Source organism: Diuraphis noxia, unplaced genomic scaffold (assembly GCF_037042655.1).
Source record: "Diuraphis noxia isolate RWA-SAM2 unplaced genomic scaffold, SU_Dnox_SAM2 contig0006, whole genome shotgun sequence".
Classification (NCBI taxonomy): domain Eukaryota; kingdom Metazoa; phylum Arthropoda; class Insecta; order Hemiptera; family Aphididae; genus Diuraphis; species Diuraphis noxia.
The window spans coordinates 3260748-3287759 of NW_028301716.1; the positions used below are offsets into that span (position 1 = coordinate 3260748).

Here is a 27012-nt window from a genome sequence, read left to right on the forward strand (position 1 = left end):
GCTTTATTGATTAATGATTTTTGTAATATTTTCTATTGAAAATCTATCACGGCTATCTACTATCTAGTATCTAGTACTTAGCTAGTAAAGCTCAAGATTTATGTCTTATGATGTAGTAGTATAAAGTATTTTATAGATCTTGAGTAAAACTGCCGTATTATCGACCATAAATTTGTAATATTTTTTGAGTGATTCTTATCTATTCGATTACATGTTCTCGATTATTATATCTCGGTGACTAGCGACTAACAGTGACTATTCTCTCGATTAAAATAATCGAGTGAATTACTCGATTATTATAATATCTCGAATATCGAAATCATTCGATTATTACCATCACTAGTCTCAGCAGCTGTGGTTACCTGCGCTGTCGGTGACCCGGTCGCGTCCGCCGGTACATGCTGACAAGATGTCTGAAGCCCAATAATATTGCAAGTCCCCGCAAAAAGTGACACTGCACCCGTCCCACTCTATCAACATTTCGACAACGGTCGCCGACAAGCCGAGCCGTCTACCGACGTCTCGACACTCTTTTCACGACCACTGAGCACTGACTGTTTGTATACGTCCCACTGGTCAAGTCTGCCGATCCATCCGTCAACGTCAAAAACCACGCGGTAAACATTTGGTGTTCCTGTGTTTTTTTTCTTCTTCTATTGATGTTCACCGACGCCATGCTGGGCTAAGCTGAGGAAGGCCCGGCGGCTAATATTCACAACCGTTTTCCACGTAACCCGGTGCAGATAGGCCGTGACGATCACGAGTATAAGGTGTATCGATGGCCCACGAGGCCAGCTCATCGCATCCACCGGTTACCAACATCTCAAGCCACCAGCAGTCGTCAAGTATTATTTTCCCCCAACTTCCCCTTGTTTTTTAATTTTGATTATGTATCACCACTGTTTGTTTTTGAAGTGAAACTTTATGAATTAATATTGTTCAATACATTAAATATTTTACGTTTAAAGTGAATAAAATTGTAAATTTATTTTAAAGTTTATGATATGTGAATTTTCGGGTAAATAATAACAAATTATGGAGAAAAGTGACACAGACTCCGAGTATGAAAGCGGTGCTTTAGGACCACCAACTAAGAAGAAATTACGTACGGAAATTGTGCATAAAAAGTGTGTGACAATAGATTCAAGACAAGATTTTAAACCTAGTGAGACCCAATCAATTGATAATGAATCACGAAGGTGAGTACGCATCTCAAACCAGTTACTAGCGTCGTAGCGTCATATGCATTGTTGCTATGTCCTTGACTATTTTCTCCCTCTACTAATATGCGGTATTAATACTAATAATTCTACTCTCGACATTGGGACACGTTTGATTCTCTGTCCTTTTCTTGCCTCTCTTTCTCTTTTACTCTCGCTTTTTCCTTGTTACTCTTCCGTATTTTAGCCTCACGTTTCTACAATTTACTTCAGCAAAGTTTTAAAATAGAATAATATAAAATTTAATTTCCGTAAATTATAAAATACTTATTAATTGTAGAGGTTTACCATTACAAATAATTGGTGACATCGTGATTGAACATGACAATAATCAAATGGAAGTTAATGATGGAAATCTCACTATAGATCATGTACAAAAACCGAGACAAATGATTGAAGTTAGGTACATTAATTTCGATTTTACTTTTATGATCATTAATGACTCTAATAATAATTTACTACATTTACACAACTGAAATTATGGAATTATAGGTTAAATAAAGCGCCAAAAACTTCTGCAGAACGTGGTCGAGAATTCAGAGCACGAAAAGCACTGCTTAAACAACAATGTAAGCAACAACAGGAACTAGATGCAATAGTTGAAATTGCTACAGATGATATTCAAAGTGCTGGTCCATCAGAAAACAATCAAGTCTCTGAACCCTCTGAAATAACGACAATAGAAAGTAGAGCAAAGTCTGCAGAGGCAACACGGCGATGGAGAGAGAAAAAAAAAGGCGTTAGTGAGTCATCAAAAAAACTGGCGAAAACTGCAGCTCAACGCATGCGAGAATACCGAGAGAGAAAGAAATTGTAAATATTTATTTATATATAAAACTTATGTCATTGAAGGCTCGTATAATTCTTATTTGCATTTCTTTACTTAGAGCAAAGAAAGTACTGTTGGAGCAGCAAAGTAATCAAGATTTAGATGCTATAGTCAGTACATCGTCATCACAAGTTAATCAAAGGGCTGGTCCATCAACAATAAACAGCATATCCGCAGAGCTAACTAGAAGAGAGGGAATTTACAATCACAGCAACAAATTGAAAGATCAGAACATACACGAGAATATCGTGAGAGAAGAAATGATAATGTCAACATGGAATCGTAATTATCATTGAAATTATATATGTTGTGTTTTTTTTTGATAAAAAAATTTTAGGCTATATTTTATTTTAATATATATCTTTTTCTGTTCATAGCAATAATCCATCGGGAAATAATGAAGAACAATCAGACCTCTGTGATTTAACTTTGAAGTACGACGACATTACAAAACATAAAAAGGCTCATGAGAATTTCGATCGAAAATTTCGGAAAAATCCATTTGGTTATTCATGTACAGTCTGTGATAGATTATGGTTTAAAAATGACTTAAAAAAGGCATCTGACAATTATAAAGATCTATTGAAGAAAATAACGGTAAGAAATAATATTATTTCGAAATAATATCGAAGTATGCACATACTTGATCACTATGAAGAAATTAACAAATATAAATTTTATAATTTCCAGAATATCAACAACATTAAAGATGCAATGATTTGTTCGACATGTAAAGTTGCTCTTGACAAGCAAAATATTCCAATATTGTCAACGTACAATGGATTTAAATATCCAGAAATTCCTGCACATTTACCGAAACTTGACCTAGTTACGGAAATATTAATTTCTCCTCGTCTCCCATTTATGCAGATACGAAGACTACGGCATGTGCATGGGCAATTTGGTATATACGGTCAGGTTATAAATGTGCCAGTATCTGTGGATACAATGGTGAATCAACTTCCAAGAGATATCAGCGATGATCATTGCATCTATGTTCATATAAAAAAGAAACAAATCCACAAGTCAAGCTATTTACAAGGATTAATTAATAAAAAAAATATTAAGGCATGGTTACAATATTTTGTAAACACGCCTCTTTATACTTACTACAATATCACAATTAATCATGGATTCCTCAGTGATGATAATGAAGAAACTCAACGAATAAGTAACATAGATGAAGTCAGTGAAGATATCCCCATCGAGGAGAGTCTTGCAGCTCACACTTCTGTGGAACGACGAAAAATATTTAAGGATCGCACCTGGAGAATACAATGTTCCTCGTAGTTTATTATTCGATGAACACGCGGAAGAATTGTCATTTCCAACTATCTATTTGGGACAATTTAGAACATTCAAAGAAAACATTAAAGCTACACCATTCATGATAGCTTCCAGTGAATTGCGTCGTACTGACCGTCGAGCAATTACTCCCTACCATTTATTGTATATCGCTGTGAAGATTATGAGATTGAGGATTCGAGATTGTTTGACTGTGGCATTCAAGCATATTGGTCCTAATACCAACATAACAAGAGAACAAATCCAATCAGATGAGTACATAAACAATTGTATTGAATCGAATCTTGCTTTCCTACGTTCAATACCAAATTCAACTTGGTATTGGGCACAAAGAAAGAAAGATCTTTTCGCAATGATTCGACAGAATGGCAGACCAACAGCTTTCATGACTCTTAGGGTACATACGCACTAAGCGGTTGCCCGCAATGCGGCCAGCCGTCCGGTTGACCGCAGTTTACGGTTGGTTCAGCGGGTAGCCGTAATGCGTCCAGCCGTCCGGTTGATCGCAGTTTACGGTTGGTTCAGCGGGTAGCCGTATGCTAAAAACAACTTTAACAACTTTAACAACTCCATTTCAACTATGGACGTTGAAGAAGTGATTGCTGTTTATTACATCTACGATCGCTACATAAAAAAGAAAAAGAAAAAAAAATACTGGATACATCCTTTCCTACAAACCAAAGATGAAACCAGGCATTTTGATATATTTTTTGAAAACCTCAAAAAATATGAAGACAAGTTTTTTGGTTACATGAGAATGAGTTTAAAATCATTTGAAGAATTATTGAGGATTTTAAGAACATCAATAACGAAGGAAGACACACGATTCCGAAAAAGTATTAAGCCTGAAGAAAAGTTAACCATTGTACTACGGTAAATAAAAAAACCAAATTATTTTTAAATTTTATGTTATAATTTTTCAAATTTCATGATTACAAAAAATTACTCATCATTATTATTATTTTAACATATTTTACTTTTATATTATCATTATAATTAACATAATATCATTGTCTTATGAAATTGAATTAAAAAGGTCAATATCAGAAGTTTCACTTTCATGAGATTCGTATGTGTTCGTTGAGTCTGCATTTGAGAGAGGTGATTGATTTATGGTAGTTTCGTGATGTGGGGTGGTTGCAGGTATAGATATTTGAATAGGCGTATGGCTGTAAGGATGGTATCTCATTTGTGCCGGATAAGGTCCACGATGTGGATTATTTTGAATATTCCAGTCCCATGTATTTTGCCTCTGAGCGTCTTGAATGACCTTTAAAACGTCCAATTTCGTTTGCATGCGCAAGTGTTCTGGTATTTTTTTAAAGTCTTTTACCAAAGACATAAAAAAAAGACGATCTTCGTCGTCTCCAACATTTTTAGTTTCTAAATTTTTGTTTAAAATTCCTATTAACTCTCTACCAATGTCATCATTTTTATTTTTTTTATTACGTTTTGGTACCCACGAGGAATCTGAAGGATGAGCAGTTGTATGTTGACCTTCTACAATTTTATCTTCATTATTTATTTCCGTATTGGAAGTAATATTTGAACTCGTTAAATTCACCGACACCGTATCTTTTAAAAATAAAAGGTTGTCGTAGAAAACGTAGGGGCATTTTTTTTTTGCTTTAGAACCACTTTTATTCTCCTTTGCTTTGTGGGCCTTTACAAAAGAATCACGTATATTTCGCCATTTTTTCTGAAGATTCACGCCTGAAAAAAATAATTGTTTCAGATATTTGGCAACAGGTTGCTCATTTGCAGAACTACATTATGTGTTTCGGATTGGAATTAGTACTGTCGCAGAAATTGTCCGAGAAGTATGTGCTGCAATATGGTATTGTTTAAAAGAAATATGTCTACCTGAACCAACAAAAGAAATGTGGTATCAAATTGCAAATGGTTTTTTTAAGAGAGCAAATTTTCCTCACTGCATAGGTGAGTATTACAGTGCCAATTGCTATTGTATTTTTTAACAATAATTAAAAAATATATAAAAAAAAAATAATCATATAAATAAATAATTAATAATCATAAAAAAAATACTCATATTAATATTCAGTCAAAATTGCATATATCTACTGTCATTTATTTTAGAGTTTACACAAAAAACCAAAATCGATTTTGAGTTAAATCAGTTTTGCGTAAAAATTCCCGTTTTTTCCTTAATTTTTCATTTGTTTTTCACGGTGCTTTTGAAAGCTATTGGGAATTTTACATAATTTTACAGTGATAGTATTTATTATTTTAGGTGCATGTGACGGCAATTACATTAGAATTATAGCACCTGCCAATAGTGGATCAATGTGCTATAATTACAAAGGATTTTTCTCTCTAGTTTTAATGGCAATTTGTGACAGTGACTATAAATTTGTACTAATAGACGTTGGAGCGTATGGGAGATTTGGAGACTCGGCAATTTTTCAAAATTCTAATTTTTATAAAAAAATTCAGGAGAAACGTCTGAACATTCCCGATCCATCACCGATTTCGCCAGATAGTACCACTTGTTTGCCGTTCGTTTTTGTTGGCGATGAAGCGTTCGCTTTAAGTACAACTATGATGCGTCCATATGCAAGAAACAATTTAAATGTTACAAAAAAAACCTATAATTATAGGAGTAGTATAAAATAGAGAATTCAATCACAAGATCCTCATCCTCCTCCTCATCCTCATCCTCCTCCTCATCATACGCCACCACCACCACCACCACCACCTCTCCTACTCACCGCCCGGCCATAGGTGCCGCCGTCCCACCACCACCACACCACCATATCCCCACCATCACCACCACCACCACCTCTCCTACTCACCGCCCGGCCATAGTTGCCGCCGTCCCACCACCACCACCCGCCCGGCCATAGGTGCCGCAACCGGTACACCGCTCCTCATCCTCATCATACACCACCACCACCACCACCTCTCCTACTCACCGCCCGGCCATAGTTGCCGCCGTCCCACCACCACCACCCGCCCGGCCATAGGTACCGCAACCGGTACACCGCTCCTCATCCTCATCATACACCACCACCACCACCTCTCCTACTCACCGCCCGGCCCTAGGTGCCGCCGTCCCACCGCCACCACCACCACCCGCCCGGTCATAGGTGCCGCAACCGGTACACCACTCTCCGCCCCACCTAAACATCCAACTACTCGACGCCGCCGCCGTTGTGATGTATAATAATATTATTATTATCAGTGGAAATAATGCAAAAATTTATTTCGATTGTCCAGGACTCGACCTCGAATCTCTTGCCTCACAGACGACTGCTATAATACCACTGGTCCACCAGACCAATTATGTGCATATTATTTTAGCCATTTAAGTGAAGTATATTTAATTATAGGTACGCTATCACATTCCTGCGAGCTGTTCTATACCCTAAACAGATATCACTTAACACATTACTGTGAACAAAATACCGTGAACTTAATATTATACAGTTTACGAGTAGGTACTATCTGTAATTTAATATTACATGAATATAACACAGCGGTTACAAGTCCGATCTTTGGGTACTAACTGTTATATTTTCTAGTAATGTACATCTATATACGCATACTCATCAGACTTATAATACCTTTATACCTATATTGTTCCACGCACACACACACACACACACACACACACACACACACACACACACACACACACACACACACATTATCATGTGCATTATAAGACATTATATTTACTACTTATTATATATACTAGTATACCGGCCATAGATGCCACTACTGGAACCACAGCCACCGCCGCCACCACATCCCACCGCTTCCCGCCCACCCATAGGTGCCGCCGTCGGTACACCGCTCCCTGCCCAGCCATAGGTGCCGCCGTCGGACGTGACGTGTGATATATGGAAATAATGCAAAAATTTATTTCGATCGTCCGGGATTCGATACTAACTGTTATATTTTCTAGTAATGTACATCTATATACGCATACTCATCAGACTTATAATACCTTTATACCTATATTGTTACACGCACACACACACACACACACACACATTATCATGTGCATTATATACGTATCCATAGAGCATTTAATATTTGCAACATATACATTTAAATTATTAATATATATATAATGACAAATTTATTATATATTATTATTAATATTATCATGCATTATATTGTCGTAGCGTGTGACTCTCATAAATCCCACCTTTATGACATTTTTCTGCAAAATTGCATTTTCTTATATTACATTATATCGTAGAATAACACCTCGCGATTTTCTAACAGTAGATCTCCAGCCGTTCTATAACGATATCATTGGTTCATATTATATTATTCATGTATATTATTTAACGCATTAATCACGTAGCGTAGAATATAGCGCGATTGAAAACGTTCTACAAACATCTTTGTTTTTAACACGTTATTTTAATATTTCCGAGTGTGTTTAATATTATATATATATATATATATATATATATATTGTCATAATGTTTAATTGCGAAACATGTTCAGCGTCTTTTACGCGAAAAGATAATTTAAATAGACATAAAAAGAAACATGCGGGCATACGATTTTCGTGCACTATGTGTACTGCGATATTTACCAACAAATCAAATCGTACTCGTCATATGAAAAATATTCATCGTAAGTATATAATATATTTATTTAAATATTTTTACAATAATTTAATTATTTTACAAAGGAATCAACTCCACAAATAATATAATTGAAGTAGTTTCTCAAATTCACGTACCTAATGAACATGCTGGACCATCAAATCAAAATAATGAATGCTCTAATGCGATAACCGATGATTTAGAATGCGACGATCATATATGTATGGCTGCCTTGGATGCATTTGAAAACGAACGGGATACTGCACAAGGTTAGTTTTAAACTCTTATTAAACATCATGTTAGAGTTATAAATAATTTAGATATATTTACAATTTTACAAAGAAATCGCGCCCGCGAATAACATTATTGAAATATCTCCTCAAATTCACGTACCTAATGAACACGCTGGACCATCAAATCAAAGTAATGAATGCTCTAATGCGATAACCGATGATTTACAACGCGATGATCATATATGTATGGCTGCCTTGGATGCATTTGAAAACGAACGGGATACTGCACAAGGTTAGTTTTAAACTCTTATTAAACATCATGTTATAATTAATTTAGATATGTATACAATTTTATGTTATTATACGACATGTTAGTATTATAAATAATTCAGATATATTTGCAATTTCAGGTTATTATACGAACATGGGTAATAAACGTAAACATACTGAAAATACTTATACCGCCGTAAAAGCAAAAAAAGTAAGACTACAAAGTGTAAACACATTAGGATTTATAGAAATTCAATCAGCCCACAACCGTAAAGTTGTATGGTATTATTATAAAAATTTGAATAACATACAGAATTATCCAGAGTTCTTAGAGTCCGTCGGATCAGCATTGCTAGAAACTATTAATAAACATAATATGCCAATTAAATTTAATTTAAAACTTGAATCAAAATATAATCGCCCAAACGTAGAAAATTCATCCGAAAATCGAGCATTTAAAACTTCAGCTAGAGAAATTTATGAGGCTTCAAGTATCGAAACTTAAGTTGACGAATCGTTTAAGAAATTATTAGCTGAAGAAGAAACTTATTCTTCACGCGGAAGTGGGTTTACGTTACAATCTATTGACGGTTTACTGCTAGGCATTTATAAATATACACCAATGTCTGGTTCGTCGTATATAGAACTACCTAAATCGATCGCAGACAAACGAGCTATAATCAATCCTAAAAATATAGACCAACAATGTTTTAAATGGGCTATATTAGCAAAACATGTGACAGTACAAAATAAATTCCGAGTCGATAAAAATTATACTGATCATGAGAATAGATATAGTTTTGAAGGCATTTCCTTCCCAACACCGCTGACTGATATTTGCAAGTTTGAAAAAAATAATCATAACGTTTCTGTGAATGTTTACGGACTTGAAAAACGTTTGCAGCCGCCCAAAAAGTTCCCATCATACGAGGTTTTCCCACTCAAAGTCGTGGATAATGAGAAGCAAGATCACTTTGATCTATTATTAGTGACGGATAATGACAATATGCATTATACGTACATCTCAAATTTTTCAAGACTACTTCGTTCACAAAAAACTTGTCATAAAGGTCAAGTTATATTCTGCAAGCGATGCTTTACATCGTTTGACAAACAGAATTTAAAGTATAAATTAAGTGGACAGGCGGCACTTGAACATCACATGCTAATATGTGGACCACATAAACCCGTACGGCCAATAATGCCAAAAGAGGGTGATGTTCTACAATTCACCGCATGGCAAAATTCACAGAGACATCCTATAGTTATTTACGCTGATTTCGAGGCACTGCTTATAAAAACAGATGAGAAAAAAGGGGAAAACACAACAATCATTCAAAAACATTGTCCAATGAGTTATGGATTTTTAGTTAAGGCGTCTGAAAATGTTCCAATAGAGTTGTTGAGAAAATTTAACATACCAATTGAACCAGTTATTTATCGAGGAAGTGAAAGCAGGCAAGACGTGGCAAAGCATTTTATGGAGAATATCACTGATGTGGCCGCTAAAATAGAAAAGTTGCTGGAGACAAACATAACTTTAATCATGACCGATGAAGACATGGCTAAGCATAAATCCTGTTTTAAATGTAATTTATGCAAATGTGATGTTAATATCCATACCCGTGTCCGCGATCACGATCATTTGACCGGGAAATTCAGACAGACTTTGTGCTATAAATGTAATTTAAGTCTTGTACGACCTAAGTACGTACCAGTTTTTCTACACAACCTCTCCAACTACGATGCGCACTTCATAATTACAGAACTTGATTATAATTCGAATAGAATAAATGTAATCCCCAACAGCGAAGAAAAGTTTATTTCGTTTTCCAAATATATCAGTAATAAATTCAGTATCCGGTTCGTTGATACATTTAGATTCATGGCCACGCGTTTGTCTACTCTAGCCACAAACCTGGTTACACCAGACTTGAAGAAATTCCGAGAAACCGAAAAACATTTTTCCAATAACGATATGCCACTGGTAACCCGTAAAGGTGTCTATCCTTACGACTTTACTGATGATTGGTCTAAGCTCGAACAAACCTCTTTACCACCAATAGAAGATTTCTATAGCGTTCTGTCAGAAGAACACGTTGAAGATACTGAATATCAGTTTGCAACAAAGGTCTGGAACCATTTCAATTGTCAAACGCTGGGCGAGTATTCAGATTTATATTTAAAAATTGATGTTTTGCTTCTGGCTGACGTTTTCGAAAATTTTCGAGATCTATGCTTAAACACTTACTGTTTAGACCCAGCGTACTACTATACAGCTCCAGCATTTTCCTTTGATGCCATGTTGAAATACACAGCGATAAAACTGGATTTACTAACAGATTATGACATGCTTCTCATGTTTGATAAAGGTTAGTATATTGGACTTGTGTTATTTCTATATACATAAAATATAATTACGTTTTTTATAGGTATTCGAGGTGGACTTACACAAGCCAGCATGCGGTATGCAAAACCAAATAATGAAAAAACACCAGTTTATAACCCATCAGACCCCAAATCATGGCTTGTTTATCAGGACTGTAAGTTTATTTATAAATAATAATTATTCAGTTAAATACACTTTTTAAACTTTAGGTAACAATCTTTATGGCTGGGCAATGAGCAGATTCATGCCTTATGGCGACTTCAAGTGGGTTAAACCATCACTCGACGGATTAAACGATTTGACCGAGAATTCTCCCATAGGGCGGATGTACGAGGTTGATATTGTTTATCCAAAAGAACTGCACGATAAACATAATGACTTGCCATTTCTTCCGCAAAATAGCATACCACCAGGTTCAAAAGTTCGCAAACTCATGGCCACATTCGAACCTAAGAAAAATTATATTGTTCACTATCGTAATCTCCAGCAAGCCTTAAGCAATGGTCTCATAGTTGAAAAAGTAAACTGCGTATTTCAATTTTATATTATATTATAAACGTTTAACTTTTATATATTCCAGGTGCATAGAGTAGTTCAATTCAAGCAATCGCCATGGCTTGAGACGTATATAGCTTTAAATACTGAAATGAGAAAGAACGCTAAGAATGATTTTGAGAAGGATTTTTTTAAACTTTTGAACAATGCTGTGTTTGGTATTTTATTAAAAAATTCTAATTCTAACTATTTTTATTAATTTTCTTTTTGCTATCATCTAGGAAAAACGATGGAAAACGTACGTAAGCATTTAAATATAAAGCTTGTGTCTAGTGAACGCCGTTTGCAGAAATTAATAAATCGATCGACGTTTAAATATTGCACCACGTATTCCGAAAACTTGAACGCTGTATCGCTAGAGAATAAAATTATTGAATTTTGCAAGCCTATTTATATAGGTAATAAACACTTTTAATTTAGTATCAATAACTATATTTTAATATGTATAATTTTAAACAGGTTTTGCAGTGTTGGAAATTTCCAAGACCTTAATGTATGATTATCATTATAGCGTAATGCAGGCACATTATGGTGATAAGATGTATACGGATACAGGTGAATATTTTTAAAGTAATATCGTGTTCATGCATATTAATTTGTGTTATTTTAGATTCACTGGTATACTATGTTCAAACCGATGATTTTTATGAAGACTTAATGAATAATTCCTTCTTACTTGACCGGATGGATACTTCGGATTTACCGATAGACCATCCATGCCATATTGCCGAACGAAAAAAAATTCCTGGACTGTTTTCTGATGAGACAAAGGGCGCGGTTATGACAGAGTTTTGTGCACTGCGCGCAAAGTCTTACGCGTATAAGATCAATGAAAAGGAGAAGATCAAGGCTAAAGGAATTCGAAGACATGTAGTAAAGAACCATATGAACTTTAATGATCATTATCGATGTCTGTTTGGTGATAAAAGCTTGAAGGTAAAGACAGATAATGTCTCTATCCGCTCGTTCAAACATAAATTGAAAACAATTAAATCAAGCAAACTAACGTATAAAAGCTTTGACGACAAGAGAGTTATACTTGAGGATAAAGTACATACACTGGCCCATGGTCACTATCGTATTAAGTAAGTTATAATAAAAAATATTGTTTATAGTTATTTTATTTAAAAAAATGTTTATAGGGAGGCTGAAACAGATGAACACTTAGGAGTACGGATGGATGAGATTTGATATTAAATTGTATGCATATAATTGTAGTAAAAATACTTTTTATTTTTTAAAATTGTATATAATGTAAACTATATGTAAATCAATTAAAACTGTATATTATGTAAAAAATAATTTAATCTATATATATAAACTGTATATAATGTAAATAGATTGAAACTGAATATACATTTAATTTATACATGATAGAAAAAAGTAATAATCTTAAACATTATTAACATACCATTTTTTTAATGCAAATACTTTATACAATGTACATTGTTTTGGATTGAAATCCTTATGAAAAATACAGCATGGTAGTGTTTCTCCGTTCAATTGACAAAGCCGTGGACATTCCAAATTTTCAAAGTTGAATACTGTGGCATGTGGCATAAACTCGTTGATAATCTGTTGTTTTTGAGAGCCCTTAACGTAAATTCTATCGAATTTTAACGATTGAAATATTTTCTGTATTTCTCCATACTCTACATCACCATATTCCAACGTTAAACCGTGATATAAACGCTTCAGCCAACTGTTTACGCTTCGACTTTTTGCATCTTGTTTTAAAGATGTATGTTTAAATATCCAGTGTTGGTTGGACCATGTTTCAGTATCTACTATAGACATTTCTTTGATAAAGTACTTGTTGTTGACTCCTAGAATGCACTGGACGTCCAAGATAGCCGACGACATATTTTTAGATGAATTAGTTTTTATAATAATTTGTTGTACCGAACAGATTCACTTCTGAACTACCACTGAAACTAATTTTTAATATCATTCTTATTGATCCATGAATTGTGAGAATCGTCAAACCCCACCCACTTGACATATATCTGGTCCCCCTTCTTTCGTACAATTTTTTCAATTAAATAATCATTTGGATAATTGGTTTTAGATAATTCTTCGGTGTAAAAACAGCCGGCTATTGGACCATCATTATAATCGTGTAACTGATAAGTTGGTGGTATTGTTTTATTTATTTTTACTATTGTAAATATTTCTGTTGACCAATTGGGTAAATACCCTTTTGTGAAAACTCCTTTGTGAATGCTTATTCGAACTTTATCGCCGACATGAAATTTTACTTTTCTATTAGTGATTGTACGTTGTTTCAAAGTAACTAGTGAAGGATTTTCGTCTGCCTGCAATGGTGTCATCCCAATCGTTCTGTGTTTCACATTGTTGTAATTATTGATTAGGTCAGGTAAAATTGATATCCATTCTTGTGAACCCAGAGCAGTAAATTCTCTATACATGTTTGTTTTTAAAGTTCGATTAAACCTTTCCACAAAACAGGCTTTTGTCGTGGAATATGTGCTATACTTTTTTATGTTATGCTTAGTCATTAACATGTCAAACTTTGAATTATAAAATTCTTTGCCATTATCTACCTGCAACAGTTTGGGCGACCTATCTACAAGTATTGTAGACATGGCTTTGGTCACTTCACACCCTGTTTTTGTTTTCAATGGTACGGCCCAGGCGAATTTCGTAAAACAATCAATCACACAGAGAATATAATTATATCCTTTGTTTTTCTTTGAAAGTGGAATCATCTCGACCAAGTCAGCCTGCCACAAATCGTTTTTTCCATACACATTTACTCTTCGCCTCGTATAATTTTTCCTAGCCGGTCTGTGAAGTTCGATAGCTATGTTGCGTTTATACATTTGGTATTTTCCTTGTTATACCAGATTCGTACAGTTCTTCAAAAATAGATAATATTTCGTTTGAAACCCCAGTGTTTCCAGCAGATTGAGAGGCTAAAAGAAGTCGCAACCTATCAACCAGCTCATTTGGGTCATTCCAATATACTAAATCATGTGTTTGTAATTTCACACCCATTCCCGATGGAAATAGCTTGCGAATAATTTGCGTATATTTTGTACCACCTTTCTTAATTTTTGCACCGTCCTGTGTCAAATGTGCTGAAGTTTGTATTAGTATTTCTTTATATGTATTTAAATCATTATCAGTATATTGCATTGGATATCTGAAACATAATAACTCAACAAGTCCAGGCGTTAGCTGATAAGACGTATCTTTGATAATTATTGCGTTGTTTTTGAATTTTACTTCTTCTTGACCTAACTTGCTTTTTCCATTAGAATATTTTTTTGGACCATATATTTTATCTTTTTCCTCTTCTTCTAATGTACGAAAAATTTCAGACTGGCTATCGGATGCTATATATGGGGTACCTTCAGCTATAATTTCATTATTACCGGCTTCGGAATTTTGTAATTTGTTCAACGGTTCGATTATTGGTTTAAATGTTTGCGTTACATAAGATTGAATATCAGCTTCACTTCTTTTCAATGCTTCAAATTTACGTTTAATGTTTTTCTTGGCAATAACTAATTCGTTCAACACTGCACTTCTGTCTTCCATGGTTGAGAATGAACTACATTGTTTTATACAACGACAAATGTGTCGAAACCGTGTCGATACCGTCCGTTGTCACGTTCACAGTCTTTACTTATCACGACGAAATTAAATCTCCCCCTACTCCAACACAAAGTACAAAACTCTTTAAATTCAGAATAGTTCATATCACCCGAACAGTGTTCCATATAAACGTGTTTTAAATTAGTCTCGTCTTGCTTGAATAATATAATCATGTTGCTATTATCTCGAATAAGTTGTTTGGGTATGCGAGCGAATGATTGTGCTAGATAGAACACGTCGATATTGTTGTGTCTACAACGCGTGTAGTAAGAACGTACGATATTTTGATTTTCACATAAAATATCGTCAAATATAAAAACAGAATCTGGTAATGCTTTTTCTGGTGGGATAACCTCGTCGTTTTCGTGAAAAGTGAATAACTGAACGCCCTCTACATCTTTTAAAATTTCACAAAGCATTTTATATTTAGGTTGATCGAGTGTTTTCGAATATATATAAACGTTGTGAAAACGTATACCATTGATGTTAGTCAATAAAGCATAAATCAAATTTGTCTTGCCGCATCCGGAAGGCCCGACAACTAAAGCACGACAAGTATTCGGTAAAAGCTTCCCATGCCTCGATTGGAGACTCGTAGGCGGGTCGACATTTTCCACTGTGAGTTTTATTTCTTGATCTACAAACTTCATTATAAATACTTGGGTAATCTCTGTAATCTAATCATTACACGATGTCACCCGTTCGAAGAAACAACAAGAATAAAGGCGGAGGTATCGTGAACACTCTTATAAACAAATTACCATTTGAACTTCATTTACCGGGTAATTATAAACCATACAACACACATAACATTCAATATAATCGACTCATAATTTTAGGTTATCAGTACTGCGGCCCAGGTACGAAATTGAAAAAACGATTAGATCGCGGCGATAAAGGTATCAACCCCCTAGACTCGTTGTGTAAAGAACACGATATCGCTTATGATCACAGCAACTCTTTGACTGATCGTCAAAAAGCAGATTATATATTAGAAAACCAGGCTTGGAATAGATTCAAGTCAAAAGACTCTAATTTAAAAGAAAAGGCAGCAGCGTGGTTGGTCACTACTGGCATGAAGGCAAAACGAAAAATGGGTGCTGGATGTGGATTCAACGCAGCAGTCAAGGCAGCTAAAAATGTATTAAAAAAAAATATGAAAGAAAAAAACATGATGAAATTAACAAAAAAATGTTTTGTGGCAGCTAAAAAAATATTTCTTAAAAACAGCAAGAAAGCTCGGGTACCTCGTGTTATACCTTTACCGAAAACTGGAGGAATGTTACCACTGATACCAATTTTTGCCGGTTTATCCGCACTCGGAGCGTTGACGGGGGGTATTGCTAACGTCGTAAAGACCGTTAGCGAATTCAATAGAAATGAACCTACACATTTGGGCAGAGGTTTATACCTCGCCCCTAATAAAGGTGGCTCGTATAAGATCGAGAAAGGTAAAGGACTATATCTCTCTTCACAAGGAGGTAGTTCGTATAAAAGAAAGGGAGTCCATAAATCTGTGAAGAAAACCGTAAAAAGGAAAAAAAACTAATTACTACGTTACCCAAAAGAGCTTTGTACGATTATGAAATTATAAAACACGCGCACATAATGAAAATACCTCATTTCATCGGAGTGTTTTCCAGAGATAGGTTACCTAAACGTCCTAAGCATAAAGAATCGGCTGTTATCAATTTGGACGTTGAAAAAAGTACCGGAACTCATTGGGTAGCGTATAAGAAAATCGGAAAACAAGTAGAATATTACGACAGTTTTGGAAATCTACCACCACCACTGGAACTACAATCGTACCTCAGCGGATGTAAAATACAATATAATTACACTAGGCATCAACGTTATAACACATATAATTGTGGTCATTTGTGTTTGAAATTTTTATCATGTACATGATAACATTAAACGGTAATTTCAGCGAAATGTCTTGTGATATTTTCCCGCCGTTAGAAGTACAAAATACCTCTCAGCTGTGTCTTTTAAGCCTGCAAACACATAATTCTATACCAAACGTAGAACCGGATTGCAATACAATAGGTTTTCACGATTCACTCGGAAAATGTGTGATTGTGACTATACCTACGGGATCGTACGAAATAATTAACTTGGAGTCGATGATTCAAAAACTATTACCGAATCATGTTACTTTGTTTCAACTCAAGGCCGATGGTAGCACATTGAAATGCTCCATGACGTGTAGTCATGATGTTGATTTCACCATTGAACATAATATATCGAAAATATTAGGGTTTGAGAATAAAGTTTATTCTGCCAAGACACTACACGAATCTGAACGGATAGTCAACATAATGAAAGTTAACTGTATAAAAATAGATTGCAATCTAATTTCTGGTTCATTCAGTAATGGTATACCGAGCCAGACTATACACGAGTTTTTCCCTTCTTCACCGCCTGGACATAAAATCATAGAAGTCCCAAAACATTTAGTTTTCTACCGGCTTAATTCTTCGTCTATAAGTAAAGTGAATATAGTACTAAGAGATCAAGATAATAATTTGATCAATTTAAGAGGGGAGCCAATCACAGTTCGTATACAAATTAAACATTAAAATGGCTATTAAGTTCAACAGCTATATAAAAAGAAATGCTATCAAGAGTCGCTACAGTTCTACAAACAAGATTAATACGTCGAGACGTACGCCGATTGTAAAGAAACTAACAAAGAACAATCTATCATTTCTACGGTCTTTAAAAGTTCTATAATCATGGATGACATGTATTTGGACGTGGCCGGCGGATATGAAGATGAATGCAAAATAACTCAAATGCAGTACCACTCTTTCCTCCCCTATTCTTCAACAGCTTTATCCAATAACGACGAAATTAGAATATCCATTCAAAATATGGACGCTTACACTCTCCCCTGCGAGAGCTATCTCTATATTGAAGGTAAATTAAATATACCGGCAGATATTGCATCACATGCGAACGAAATTAATTTTACAAATAATGGTTTGGCGTTTTTGTTTTCTGAAATCCGGTATGAAATTAACGGTGTTGAAATACAAAAATTAAAATCTCCTGGAATATCATCGAGTCTTAAAGGGTTTTGCTCACACACACCGAATGAATTGAACAATCTAAAAAATGCTGCTTGGGACGTAGAAATGAATGTCAGTGAAAATAAAAATTTCACGTTAAATAACAAATTTGCTGGTTGTATCCCGCTCAAACACTTGTTAGGATTTTGTGAAGATTATAAAAAAATATTACTCAACTGCAACCAACAAATCATTTTAAACAGATCGTCTACGGACTCTGATGCGTTGTACGTTTCCGAGACCACTGCGAATGACAATAAAGAAAAACTCAAAAAAGTAGTGATTGAGCTGAGTAAAATTATTTGGAAGATGCCGGTTATCAGGGTGAGTGACAAAGAAAAAATAAAACTATTAAAAGTATTAGACTCTCGTAAACAACTCTCGTGTGCGTTCAGAAATTTGGACTTGTGCGAATATCCGGTTCTCCCTCAGAACACTTCTCATTCGTGGACGGTTAAATCGAGCAGTTTGCTCGAGAAACCCAGATTTGCATTAATTGGCTTTCAAACAGATCGAAAAAATAATTTATTTAATCCGTCTGGACGATTCGATCACTGTTACCTGAAAAACCTTAAAATACATCTAAATTCTGAAGTGTATCCATACGAAGATTTCCGTTCAGATTTCACAAACAACGTTACGGCCATTTTATATAAAGCATATACAGATTTCCAAAAATCATACTACGATAGAGAATATAGTGAGCCTCTACTGTCAAAAACCATTTTTGAACAATACGTACCAATCATAGTCGTAGATTTATCACGACAAAACGACAACGTAAAATCGTCGACTGTTGATTTACGCATCGAGTTCGAAACAGGCAAAGCCATTCCAGCGAAGACTGCAGCTTATTGTCTCATTTTACACGATCAAATTATAACTTATAACCCTTTTAATGGTGATGTAAGGAAATTGTAAATAGTTTGTAAATAAAAATACTTTTTTTAAACATCAAGTTGTTTTTTATTATCATCGACCAAAGCCACAATAAAAATGTAAGTATAAAATATTACATTTTTTTTTTTTTTTTATTAATGTACCAAAGTCACAATAAAATATTACATAATTAATTATTTTCCAAAACTCAATCTACGGCTTGCTATTTCCCTTTCACGTGCTACGAATGCTCTTGTCTTAGGTCTGCTGACTTCAGGCTAAAAAAAAAAATGTTTTTGTTTAGTATAAAATAATATGCAAAAATATGTTTGTATTACCTCAATTTTTGCCGAATAAGATAACCAGCCTCTTGCTAATTGTTTGAGTGCTTTGATTTTCAAATCTGCTATTAAGCAAGTACCTGCGACTGGAATACATTCTTTCAGTTTCCTAACTTCGATGCGGTTCAAATAATCTTCAACATCGGTTATGGCTGTATCTTTAGATAACGGCATTTCCTTTCCGAGAAACATTGAAATCTTACATGCCTGATCCAATGCAGTGGGCCGTGTGTACATTGTTTTCATCTGGATAACTTCTTCAATGGCACCACTTAACTGTAAGATCCTTGCAACATTCCCTTTTGTCAACTGCACATTCTGGTCTTGATGCAAACATTTGATTGACAGTATGTTGTTGCCGTTGCATTCTTCGATTGACATCAATTTAAACTCCTCTAACAGTAAATGTGATGGTAGTGAAAAATTGATGTTTTTAAGTAATACATTAAGCGATTCATATAAGTCCACACTCATTTTTACACATTGCATGTTACTTGTAATACATACAACACAATTTAACAAAAAATCCGGATCTAGACCTATATTTATAAAAATATTATCGTCCACGAAAAAAGTCGAACAGTCGATAAGTTGACTAGCCATTATGATGGATCAAACGCACAAATTGTCACTTCTTGAAGAGCGGGTTACGACTGACTTGTCCTATGCTCGTGTCACACGTTTTATGCAGTGCTGCCGTGTGGAGCGGGGATTAATCCCTACTCTATCCTTTATGGTGGGGATATGTATAACGAAATGAATAACACACATGTTATGATATAAAGAATATTTATTATCATCATTAATAAGATATTATTAAATAAAAAATTAATTTCGTATTCCTCTGAGTTGATTGAGACTTGCCGTCTGTTTAGTCAAACAAAGATGGTGGGGATGGTGAAAATCTGTTAAAGTAAGTCGGCCCATCGTTCTCGTCAACAGCCTGTAATAAAAATTTATCAATATCCGTTTATCAAGTAAATAATGTGTGTATTACCATAGGTTTGATTTTCCGAATTGGTGCCCTCGTTGGTAAACTCGAACGTGTTGAAAAGTATTCTCGAAACCCCCTGTCCTCGTCAGCACCCTAAAAATAAAATAACGGTTAACTCGAGAAAAATATTTTTTTTTTTAATTTTTAAATTACCCGTGACTGTGATAAATCGTTTTCGTCATGTATAATCGACGGTGACAAAATTGAGTATCTTGGTGGCGATATGTCAACGTTAAAAGCTTCCGTTTTATTCTGTAATAAAAATAAGTAATCATGATACGAAAATTTTAACTATCGAAATATTTAAATAAATTTTCATACATTTATAGAGTTATTCAGCTTTTCCATCCATTTGATTGCCAGCTGTTCAGTTGCGAGTAATTTTATCTGATGTATGAAACTCTGTTTGTTTTTCGGTATATGGCTTGTGATTAATTCGGCATGAATTCCTTTTGTTATTGAAACTACTTCTTCAAGTTTCGCTGCTTTATCAACATTAAAATCGGTTTTAAGGTAGTCGGTTATTTGATCGATTTGATTTAAAATAATAGGTCGTGTGATGGCGATTTTCATTGTTATGGTTTCAAGAATTGTGCTCTCTAAATCTTGAATTGTCATAAGATCTCTTCGATTTAATATAGTTCTACATCCGTCTATTTTTTTAGACTCCATGACCAAAACATGCTCTCCCTTATATACCATACTCGTGAGCAATACAAATTCATCTTCCAAAAAAATAATTTTTTTATAACGTACAGTAGTATCCAGAATGTAAGATAAAACATGGCCCATCACTGAGTAAATACGCCTCAAGAAGTCTGGAGAAATATTTACATAGCGCGACGGTGTAATTATTTGCACGACGATATTGAACTCATCTTTTGAATCGAAACCAACGTTTAAAAATTTACGGTTTTCAAAATCGATTGTAAAATTAGTGCAATCGATAAGTTCAGTCGGAGATGTAGGCGCAACATATTTGTACATCCGATTCATTTCACTGATTGATCCACCCATAATAACACTGTTATAAAACTCGCGACTTGACACTGTTAAAACAAAACTAAGACTGAATGTTCATACACTGAATTATTAACTAATTGTTTCGAGTATGGTGAGGATAATAACTTATAGTGGGGAAACGGTTCTGTAGTGGGAGACTATATCAAGTATACCTAATATGAGTGTTTTATATATGTATACCGTGGCAATTCGAATCCCGGACGATCGAAATAAATTTTTGCATTATTTCCATATATCACACGTCACGTCCGACGGCGGCACCTATGGCTGGGCAGGGAGCGGTGTACCGACGGCGGCACCTATGGGTGGGTGGGATGTGGTGGCGGTGGTGGCGGTGGCTGTGGTTCCAGTAGTGGCATCTATGGCCGGTATACTAGTATATATAATAAGTAGTAAATATAATGTCTTATAATGCACATGATAATGTGTGTGTGTGTGTGTGTGTGTGTGTGTGTGTGTGTGTGTGTATGTGTGTGCGCGCGCGCGTGTGCGTGGAACAATATAGGTATAAAGGTATTATAAGTCTGATGAGTATGCGTATATAGATGTACATTACTAGAAAATATAACAGTTAGTACCCAAAGATCGGACTTGTAACCGCTGTGTTATATTCATGTAATATTAAATTACAGATAGTACCTACTCGTAAACTGTATAATATTAAGTTCACGGTATTTTGTTCACAGTAATGTGTTAAGTGATATCTGTTTAGGGTATAGAACAGCTCGCAGGAATGTGATAGCGTACCTATAATTAAATATACTTCACTTAAATGGCTAAAATAATATGCACATAATTGGTCTGGTGGACCAGTGGTATTATAGCAGTCGTCTGTGAGGCAAGAGATTCGAGGTCGAGTCCTGGACAATCGAAATAAATTTTTGCATTATTTCCACTGATAATAATAATATTATTATACATCACAACGGCGGCGGCGTCGAGTAGTTGGATGTTTAGGTGGGGCGGAGAGTGGTGTACCGGTTGCGGCACCTATGACCGGGCGGGTGGTGGCGGTGGGACGGCGGCACCTATTGCCGGGCGGTGAGTAGGAGAGGTGGTGGTGGTGGCGGTGGTGTATGATGAGGATGAGGAGCGGTGTACCGGTTGCGGCACCTATGGCCGGGCGGGTGGTGGTGGTGGGACGGCGGCAACTATGGCCGGGCGGTGAGTAGGAGAGGTGGTGGTGATGGTGGTGTGGTGGTGGTGGGACGGAGGCACCTGTGGCCGGGCGGTGAGTAGGAGAGGTGGTGGTGGTGGTGGTGGTGGCGTATGATGAGGAGGAGGATGAGGATGAGGAGGAGGATGAGGATCTTGTGATTGAATTCTCTATTTTATACTACTTATAGGCATTGCAGAGCTAAGCGTTATATAGAATGCACATTTGGCATACTTGCAAATAAATGGCGAATATTTCATAGACCTATCAATGTAAATATTGATTTAGTTAATGATATAATCAAATCTGCTTGTCTTTTGCATAATTTTGTGAGAGATAGAGATGGTTTTTCTTTTGAAGACACTTTAAATAACCCATTAGCCGAAACCTTTGCATCAGATAGTGTTCGAAGAAATGACAGAACTGCATTGAGATACCGTGAATTATTCGCAGAATACTTTATGACCGAGGGAAGATTGGACTGGCAAGACAATTACATTTAAATTTGTATCAAAATAACTAACTAAATAAATAACTTAATAACTAAATAACTAAATAACTTTATAATATAAATAAACTAATACAACACAATTATCTAATGTACTATATTCTACAATAAATTAATTAAATACTAACAGAGTTTTTTCTTTTCGTCCGCTGATAATTCACCGCCGTAAATATTCACCACCTCTTCCCAATCTCTTTGTTTTTTATTTCTGTCAGAATAATCTGAGCACTTCGTGTTCCAAAGAGATTGCCGGTTCTGGATTTCTATGATAAACTTTTCAGTATCAAAATCCATAATTAAAAATTAAAAATCGAGGTACCTACGCCGATGACGGTTTACCGCAGACTAACCGCACAGTGCGTACGCAGAACGTGCGGTCAGCCGTCGAAGCGGCCGCAACGATTCAAGCGACCGGAACGGTTTGCGGGTAACCGCAACGTAGTGCGAATACAATTTTTCGGATGTACAGTATTTGCTTATAGTTTATCACTTGCGGTCAACCGGACGGCTGGCCGCATTGCGGGCAACCGCATAGTGCGTATGTACCCTTAGCGCCAATGAAATAGGATGGACGAATCTGATACAGCTGTTGTATAAATTAGCGAACAAGGGAGCGGACATTTCCGAGCGTGCTGCGTCGGAACTAAGTTTCATTGAAAAAAGCACACTTATCAATGAAGATGCTATCTACTTCAATAAATTGGTTAACGTATTGCTCACAATATTACAATCCAAAGAATTTAGTCCTTTCGGTCGCTACAGAATTGCTGAATACTTTAAACGTATTGAATTCCAGCATCGCGGAAGTCCGCATGCACATATTTTATTGTGGCTCGAAAATGCTCCAGATAATATGATTGATGAAAATAACAGTGAAGTTATACATTTAATAGACAGTTTAGTATCAGTTTCAGCATCTCAAGCATCAGGAAATATTAAATTACAAACTCATAAACACATATTTACATGCTATAAGAAGATAGTTGCTAATAAACCACAAAAATGCAGATTTGAAGCACCTTTTATGCCATGTCGCAAAACATTGAATCTTACACCGATGCAAAAAACTGACGAACATTTTCAATGATATGCTAAGAAATATGCTGAAATCAGATCCAATTTAGAAAGCACAGATTACGATAATATCGATGACTTTTACGAAAAAAATAATATTCAATCGGACGATGAATACCGCAACATACTTCGTGCTGGAATTACGAGACCCAAAATATTCTATAAACGCAGTCCTACAGAAAAATGGCATAATCCATTCAACCCTTTTGTTTTTAATATTCTAAGGTTGAACATGGATTTTCAAATTATCACTGAGGGGTATTCCTGTGCTGCCTATGTTGTTGAGTATGTGAACAAAACTAATAGAGGTGTTAGTAACTTACAACGAAAAATTATAGAAATTATGAATGAACATCCGGAGTTCGATATAGTGGATATTACGAGAAAAATGAGTGTAGATATGTTAAATAGTGTAGAAATGAGTAGTCAAGAGGCTGCTTGGTATCTGCTCAGAGAGCCAATGTCAAAGAGCTCAGTTGTTGTCATTTATATAAACACAGTGTGGCCAATTGAACGACAAAGAATTCAAAAGACTCAAAAAGAACTAAGTGAACTTGACAAAAATTCCACAGATATTTGGAAGGAAGATTGGTTCGATAAATATCAACGACGACCCGATGAATTAAGTGACATTACTCTAGCACGATTTGTTTCTAAATATTATAAAAACAAAAATGGTGTTTACACTGAAAGAGTAGTGCCCAAAGTTATCCGATATCGAAATTATGATATTGCACAAGTTTACAATGAATATAGACGAGAAATGGTCACGTTACACATTCCATTTAGAAATGAAGATACTGAAATTTTAGCTGAAATGAAATTTATCAATATCTACGATGAAAATTAAGCTCTAATTTTGGAAAGAAGAAAAGAATTTGAATCAAACTTAGATGTCGATAAAACGATCGAAATCTGTCGACAATTGTGCCGTGAAGACGGGAATCCAGACGATGATGAGACTGAAATTCAAGATGTTGCGAATCGCTTCCCAGAGCCCAATCCTTTTCAACAATTGTATTGTGATCCAAATGCAGACGTTAATATAGATCTTCACTTAGCAACATTGAATAAGTTAGGTATTATTGCGAAGAAGAAAGAAAATATTATGGAACTAGATCAATTCTGTCAACTAATGAGATCTGCAAATGAAAAACAAAAATAATTTCTTCTTCATGTCATCGACCACATCCTATCTTCCACTTCATCACCACTACAAGTATTCTTCACTGGACCTGCTGGATGTGGAAAAACTTTTACCATAAAACTTGTAATGGAAATTTACAATAGATATTCAGATAATGAGGGATATTGCAATGCATACATCACATGTGCATCCACTGGCAAGGCTGCAGTTGCTATCTACGGATCGACTGTAGAGATGGCAAATCAATATCGTACACTGTTCAGATATGTAAAAGTCTTGATCATAGATGAATTAAGCATGATTGGTGCAGAATTGTTAGCTCAAATCGATGCTAGACTAAAACAAATAACAGGGAATTTTGAAACGAATTTCGGTGGATTGGATATGATTTTCATTGGTGATTTACGGCAACTGCCGCCTGTTCGCGCCACACCAATACAAACAGCCAAAACAGCGTATGGCAGGACCAGTACTATGGCGAGGATTAAAATTTTACCAATTGACAGAAGTGATGCGACAAAGTAATGCAATATTTTCAACATAGCTCACAAAAATCGGTAATGGCATGATATTAACAGATGACGAATTAGCAATTATTGAATTACGATTCTTTACAAAGGAGCAGGCTGATCAATTATGTCCACATGGAATTCGTCTTTTTCTCACTAATAATTCCGTCAATGAATACAATAATACGATATTGCAATGTGCAGATAATAAAATAGCATCAATAGCTACGGATTTATTTTTTGGATGTCAAAGTACTGAACAAGAAGCTTTTCTCAAACAGAAATTTCACAAAATGTCAGTTATTGATACTGGCGGTTTACCGTACGAAATTGTTTTCGTTCCGTACAAATCGTACATTATCACCACAAACATTGATGTATCAGATGGATTGGCAAATGGTGCAGTTGGTAAATTGGTACATATTGAACAAAACGAACAAAATGAAGTTACACGAGTATGGTTAACTTTTGAAAATTCACAAAAAGTTGGTAAAAAACTTCGACAAAAAGCTTCCGCTTACGTTGCGGCACATAATATTGATAAACATGTCGTCCCAATAGAACGCAGAACATCTAACATTGCCATGAATAATAACAAAACAATAAATGCAAAACGTAATCATTTTCCTTTAGTATCAGGATGTGCCATGACAATTCATAAATCTCAAGGTGGAACATTCGATGAAGTAGTTTATGAATATCAAAGGACTCATTCTTTATCATTACTTTATGTTGCTCTATCATGAGTTACCAGTATTGACGGACTCTACATAATACCAAAAGACAATGATAATAGATTTTATCATGGGCGAAAAAATGATACATCGATCATATCTTTACAAGATGAATTTCGCCGATTATTGTTGAACACATTGTCAACAATAGGTAGAACGATTCTCGATTTTATGAATGACAGAAAAAAGTTGTCCATGGTAACTTTTAATTGCCAAAGTCTCAGAAAACACGTATCGGACTTGAGCGATCCCGCAATTGATTCAAGCAATATCCTGTTTTTATCAGAAACCTGGTCAAATGACGATGAAAACATTGGCATCCCGAATTTTGATTGTATTGCGAAATTCAAGCGTAAATGTTAGATCAGCAGGAGTGGCAATTTATCAGAAATCGAATAATACCTCGAATATAGTAACTTCGAACATGGACATTCTATTACGACATATTCGTGAAGTTGATATTGGTCAGTCATCAATTGGTGATATATGTGCTGCTCACTGTGTTTTGGACGATGGAACAAACATCATAATGGTAGTTGTTTACATTTCGCCCAATAACACAGTT

General features: G+C 35.4%; 6 protein-coding genes and 1 pseudogene across 7 annotated transcripts in view; 3 read left to right on the forward strand and 4 right to left on the reverse strand.

Annotated features, from left to right (window-relative positions):
• LOC149054621 (polycystin family receptor for egg jelly-like) overlaps nt 1-27012 on the reverse strand; it is a 266701-nt gene that overhangs the window by 51867 nt on the left and 187822 nt on the right. The gene's annotated exons all lie outside the window — the stretch shown is intronic.
• LOC149054624 (uncharacterized) lies at nt 1036-26977 on the forward strand (annotated as a pseudogene).
• Nucleotides 4246-5062, reverse strand: LOC149054625 (uncharacterized; the record flags this gene model as incomplete). Its single annotated transcript, XM_089230013.1, has 1 exon — nt 4246-5062. A coding segment is annotated over one exon (693 nt), but the record flags the coding sequence as incomplete, so codon positions are not given.
• Nucleotides 10166-12657, forward strand: LOC149054626 (uncharacterized). 2 transcript variants are annotated; one of them, XM_089230073.1, is made up of 8 exons: nt 10168-10815; nt 10876-10986; nt 11042-11352; nt 11413-11545; nt 11609-11785; nt 11847-11942; nt 11998-12472; nt 12530-12657. In XM_089230073.1, the coding sequence occupies exons 1-8, from the start codon at nt 10329-10331 to the stop codon at nt 12576-12578; spliced, it is 1839 nt and encodes a 612-aa protein (XP_089086199.1). In that variant the 5' UTR covers nt 10168-10328; the 3' UTR covers nt 12579-12657. The 2 variants fall into 2 exon arrangements, with proteins under 2 accessions (XP_089086200.1, XP_089086199.1); XM_089230074.1 differs by lacking the exon at nt 12530-12657 and having other exon boundaries at nt 10166-10815; nt 11998-12476.
• Nucleotides 14357-16557, forward strand: LOC149054627 (uncharacterized). The gene is made up of 2 exons (XM_089230014.1): nt 14357-15790; nt 15848-16557. Exons 1-2 carry the CDS (start codon nt 15700-15702, stop codon nt 16555-16557), a joined length of 801 nt encoding a protein of 266 aa, XP_089086140.1. The 5' UTR covers nt 14357-15699.
• On the reverse strand, nt 19125-20068 carry LOC149054628 (uncharacterized). The gene is made up of 2 exons (XM_089230076.1): nt 19300-20068; nt 19125-19239 (listed from the first exon to the last, which is right to left on the reverse strand). The coding sequence occupies exons 1-2, from the start codon at nt 19903-19905 to the stop codon at nt 19156-19158; spliced, it is 690 nt and encodes a 229-aa protein (XP_089086202.1). The 5' UTR covers nt 19906-20068; the 3' UTR covers nt 19125-19155.
• LOC149054629 (uncharacterized) lies at nt 20075-21475 on the reverse strand. The gene is made up of 4 exons (XM_089230075.1): nt 20618-21475; nt 20450-20548; nt 20300-20389; nt 20075-20245 (listed from the first exon to the last, which is right to left on the reverse strand). The coding sequence occupies exons 1-4, from the start codon at nt 21311-21313 to the stop codon at nt 20174-20176; spliced, it is 957 nt and encodes a 318-aa protein (XP_089086201.1). The 5' UTR covers nt 21314-21475; the 3' UTR covers nt 20075-20173.